At 39.1% G+C, this 5,475-nt stretch overlaps 1 protein-coding gene and 1 pseudogene across 3 annotated transcripts in view; one reads left to right on the top strand and one right to left on the bottom strand.

Annotated features, from left to right (window-relative positions):
- FUNDC2 (FUN14 domain containing 2) overlaps window positions 1-5,475 on the bottom strand; it is a 33,602-nt gene that overhangs the window by 27,329 nt on the left and 798 nt on the right. For 2 of the 3 annotated variants that reach the window (XM_006899951.1, XM_006899952.1), the window contains exon 2: window positions 3,192-3,330. In XM_006899951.1, coding sequence (XP_006900013.1) covers window positions 3,192-3,330 — 139 coding nt within the window. Of the gene's footprint in view, window positions 1-3,191; window positions 3,331-4,122; window positions 4,129-5,475 lie in introns of all 3 variants that reach the window. The other variant, XM_006899953.1, reaches the window with a different exon arrangement.
- On the top strand, window positions 1,661-2,419 carry LOC102870104 (annotated as a pseudogene).

Genomic DNA, 5,475 nt, shown 5'->3' with positions numbered 1-5,475 from the left:
TAATCAGAACTGGCTTTGATAAGCACTGTGGCAACTGGACAATTAAAACAGACATTCAAGGGGGGGAAAAAAGAAGAATGAACTGGGGAGGAGGGTAGAGAAAACAGTGCAACAATGAATGAATGAAAACCCAAAATCTCTGTAAATGTTCATTAAAACTAATAAAATAAAAAAGAAACAAAAAGAGAGGCTAGCCTTTGAAAAAGGACATCATGCTGAGAAAGGTGGTGGGACATGATCAAAGAAGAAATCCAATGATCTAAATGCTTATCTACGATAGATAGATAAAAGAGTTGCTTAAGTCAGGGAAATGGAAACGAAATCCAAAGTGGGATACTACTATATAACATACAGGCAAACTTTTAACTCTGAAAATACCAAGTGATGCCAAGAAGATGGAGCAATAGAACTCTCAGTCACTACCACTGGCAATGCAAACTGCTAAGTCACTTCTGAAAGCAGTGACACTGAGGATCCCTAACCCTATGCCCCTAGTAATTCAATTCTGATTCTACAGAAGTACATGCACAAACTCACTCACTCATTCATTGCTGTGGAGTCAGAAATGAATCTTAGCTGACTGACCCTCCAGCAGGTTCTCAGATGCAATACATTGCATGTGACGAGAATGCTCATCTTTTTGCCACAAAGCAACCAAATGATGTGCCTTTGGGTTTGCAGTGCACCTCCCTCCCCACTCAGCCACCACAGTTCTCTGTATGCACAAAAACATTAGGTTATTTATCATAACAAAAATGGAAACACTAAAATATCGGCCAATATTTAAGTGAGTAAATATTACTGGGGCATAAGCATATAAAGAGAATTATATGAACAAACCCCAGCATTATATAATATGCTTGAATATGTAAAACATAAGATTAAGGGGGGAAAAAGACTAAAAATAACATATAGCATATGATTCCATTTACTTAAAAGTTCAAAACTAGGTAAAGCACACTAGATATTACTTAGTGATATACATATTATTTTTTGTGTGATATACATATTATTATATAATACTATATTGAGGGAGAATGACGAGTAATCTCGTGTGATTAACTGCCTCAGAAAAGCTGACAGAGTCAGTTCCAAATTGATGGTATACAGCACCATGACCACTATACTATGTATTACTATTGTGTGAAAAATATTTAAGATAATGTGTGAGCAAGAGTGGCATCTACTTCCTAAACAACATGCCTCTGGAAACTCTATGAATTTTGAGAAATGATGATAATTCTAAAAAGGCTTCAGGTCTTTTGTTTTTAGGATCGCTATGAGTCGTGCTCAACCCGACAGCAATCCACAACAACACAACATACATGTTATGTATTACTATAGTGTGAAACTATATATTTTGTGTTGAAGCTACTAAGAAAAATAAGGAAATAATTGTGTAACAATTAAAATGGTATTTATTTCAGAACAAGAAGTTTCTGAGTGCTAAACACATTTAAAAAAATAAAAAGACGCAGAACAGAGTGATAGGGACCAAGTGTTTACAGCCTAAGTGTTTGTAAGTGTTAAAAATGTGTATTTATTACACATTCTAATTTGTATTTTGTTACTGTACAACTAAGATTTTTAAACACAGAAAGTAGAATTTATGAGATTGATGATTACTTATTTGTGATTAAAACATCTTAAGTAAGTCACCATGCTGTGGGCAGCGTGCAGGGCACGGAGTTCGATTCGGACCCAGGCAGTAACCCAGGCACCAGTCTTTAGGGTGTCAGAGAGAGGGAAGACCAGGCTTTCCTCAAAGCAATGGGGTCTGCAACCTCGAGGTCTCCTCCTCCAGGCCGCCCGCGGATTTGCCAGCCAGAAACAAGCCACAGTCCAGCCCATCCAAGATGATGACCTGCCCCCTTCCACGTTGCTCAAAGACTACCAGAACATCCCTGGAATTGACAAGGTTGATGATGTGGTGAAAAGGCTCTTGTCTTTGGAAATGGCTAACCAGAAGGAGAAGCTAAAAGTCAAGCAGGAGCAGTTGATGAACAAGATTTTGGTAACCCCTGAGGACACCAGATCCCTGGAAGCTCAAATTGTTGCCTTGACTATCAAGATCTGCAGTTATGAAGAACACATGAAGAAACACCGAAAGGACAAAGCCCACAAGCGCTATCTGCTCATGAGCATCGACCAAAGAAAGAAAAAGCTCAAATTCCTCCGTAAAACCAGCTATGTTGTCTTTGAGAAGACGTGCAAGGAGCTGGGAATTGAGTACAGGTTCCCCCCTCTGTACTACCGAAAGGCCCACCGCCGCTGGGTGGCCAAGAAGGAACTGTGCATTCGGGTTTTCCAGGAGGCTCAGAAGCTGAAGAAGCAAAAAAGGATCTTAAAAGCTACAGCGGCCGCCCAGAAGCAAGGCCAGAAAAGCTCAGAGGGGCCTTCAGAAGCCAGACTAGATTAGATACATGCAAAGAAAATCAATAAATTCTGTTAAAATTAAAAAACAAACAAACAAACCAAAAAACATCTTAAGTATACTAAAAATGAAATAATAAATGATCATATTTAAGAAATTATCATTACATAGTTATGTGATTAACTTCTTATTCCACAACTTGCTAGTTATACAGCCTTGAGAAAGTTAACCTTTCTGAGCCTGCTTCTTCTATAAAAGGAGAAGTAGAAAAGGATCGTGATCAATCTGAGAGTTGTTGAGAGAAAGAAACAAGATAATTTATAGTAAAGAGTACACACAGGAAGTCTCAGGTTACTAACGTTGGATGTACGAATAATTCCTACTTGTCTTTAACGTTATACAAATCTGACCTCATTTTGAAATGACTGAAATTAAACCAAGTTCTTTCACAACTTCATCATGCTCACCTCCATGTGTGGTTTTTAAAGCACTGTGAAGGTCTTCAGCTGTTTTTTATATAAAGCAGGAGTAAGTAACAACTACATGCACCTGTTCAGACTTAGCAACAAACTGAAGACAGACTTAGCGACAAGTTGAAAAAACAGACTTAGGAACGGATTTTGTTGATAGCCCAGAGAGTGACTGTATTCACTATGTGTTAAACCAGTAAGTACTATTTTAAAACACAATGTCTAGATGAATGCAACACAGTAAGTGACCAGTATCATGTTAATGTGGTTTCATGTATTAAGAGAGACGGATCTGGTAACTGGAATGCCGAGTCATGTAAAAAACCATCAACTGTCAAACCACTTACCAGCCAGTGACACCTCCAATGAGCAGCTGGGTGGCTACACTGTACTTTTCAGCAGAAGGCCCAGATTCTTGTCCAAATAGCTTGCGCCACCATGGCTGCTTCTTAGCAAATTCTGCAAGGTCCAATGACTCGAAGTTTCCTACAAGCAATAAGACACTTAATTAAAAAAAAAAACCCAAACCACTTCACCTGAAAAGAACCTGAATATTCCTGCAAAGGTTTTTTTAAAACAAATACCATCTTTTAAATAGTAAGTTAATGTTAAAACTTAAAATTCCAAGTGACAATATAGGGAAATCAGACAAAAAGTAATAAACACTAACAGTTGTACTGTTGTTGTTGTTATATACCATCAAGTCAGAATCAACTCATAGCTGACCCTCGAGTGGGTTTTCAGAGACAGTAAATGGTCCATCCTCCCACGGAGCAGCTGGTGGATTTGAACCACATGCCTTTGTGCTGACAGTGCAGTGCAGCCCCTTACACTAGGCCACCAGTTCCCCTTATACTGTTGTTGTTATGTCTCCTATTGTAAAGATTACAATCTAGAAACCACTAAAGAGGAGCTGTACTCATGGTGTACATACGTGGTTGCTATGAGTAAAAAAAATCAACTCGCACAAGGATGACACACAAATTCGTGAAGCGTTCCATATTTTTTTTCCCCCCAAAGATAATAAAACCTGTCTGGTGTCAGCCTCATATTGAAAAAAAAAATCAACTCAGCACGCACATCACAACAGACATCACTGTTCTTTACAGACTACACACTGTTGTTGGTAGATGCTGTGGAGTCGATTGTCACTCAAAGTGACCCTAGGAACAGCTCTGAAACTTGACCTACCTGTGCCCACTTCACAATTTCTGATACTCTCAAGTCCAGTGTTACAGTTGCTGTGTCAATCTACCTGGTTGAGGGTCTTTCTCTGACCCTCCACTTTTCCCAGATTTTCTTTTTCCAAGGACTCCTGACAAAATGCCCAAAGTATGTGAGATGACGTTTCAAACCATCCTTGCCTCTAAGGAGCAACCTGGCTGCACTTCCTCCAAAATAGAGTTGTTGTTCTGGCAGTCCATGGGATATTCACTATTCTTCTCCAACACAATTCAAGGGTTGCTATTTCGGTTAAAGGAAGCAGAACAATAACCCAAGTGCCCACTGCCTTGGTGTTTGGCTTAATATTGTTTGGGAAGTTGTCTAAGTACTCTGAGATATGAAATTCTCACCTACAAAGCAGAAATTATAATACTATCTACTTCATGAAGCTAGGATTAACTGGAAGCATGAAAAAAACTTGAAACAGGACTTGCATTCAATAAACACACTTTTTAGTGCAAATACAAATATTCGTAAACATTTACTGGGAGGGCTATAGGAACTTTGAAACACCTGCTGGAGTAGGGTGGTAGCTGGCTTTTCCAGCTCAAGAGGTCCCTCAGTTCTGATTGAAGATGTATATTGGAGGAGTTTATAACCCCTAGGTGTACCCTTTGACTTCTTTAACAAACTACTTTGGTATGGTGAGTTGTGTGGCTGCTGCAACACATCATGGAATCTAACAGAGAAGTACACAGCAGTGGGAGGGCAGCAAGTGTAATGAGGAAGTTTGTCAGCTCTCCACCTTACAAGGATCTGCCTCGAGCTGTTGATGCTGATTCTTTCTTCCCTGTGTGAAGTTCGGTGGCCTGATGCCCCTACTGTGTTTTTACACCAACCATGCTTACTAGCCCAGTAAGTCACTGACCGCAGTTTTATGTGATCATCAGTATGATACACTAAAATTTGTTATGTCAACTTTACTTCGTCATTTACCTATGAATTTTAAGTGAACAATCTGGTGTGCAAAACATATTTTTTTAAAAATGCAATTACTGTGTCTTCCAAGTCCATATGGTGGCCTAAATGCATTGGTATTGTGGTATACTGGGGGGCAGGTGTTGATGTGCGGTGTATGCTAATTCCCAAATCCTGGAGGTGGCCGTCACTCATAGTGCCCTAATGTAGAACAGATGCCAGCCCACCCATACATGACTGGATGCAGGTCATCAAACTATGGTTAGCTCCACTGTACAACTGATGTCAAGAAATAACCTTCTTAACACATAGAACAGTAAAACATAGTAAAAAAGATAAGAAAGTGACATTTAAAATAATTTCATTGCCTTTATTTTGAAGCAAGAATTTCAACTATATGGTGGGGTTTTTAAAATTTTTTATTTTTTTTTATTTCAATGAACATCTACAGAGATTTTGGAATTCCATTCATTCACTGTTGCACTTTTC

Source organism: Elephantulus edwardii, unplaced genomic scaffold (assembly GCF_000299155.1).
Source record: "Elephantulus edwardii isolate Elephantulus edwardi_28Jun2011 unplaced genomic scaffold, EleEdw1.0 scaffold00269, whole genome shotgun sequence".
NCBI lineage: Eukaryota > Metazoa > Chordata > Mammalia > Macroscelidea > Macroscelididae > Elephantulus > Elephantulus edwardii.
The sequence above is the reverse complement of the archived record's forward strand: the minus strand, read 5'-3'. Positions and strand labels throughout refer to the sequence as shown.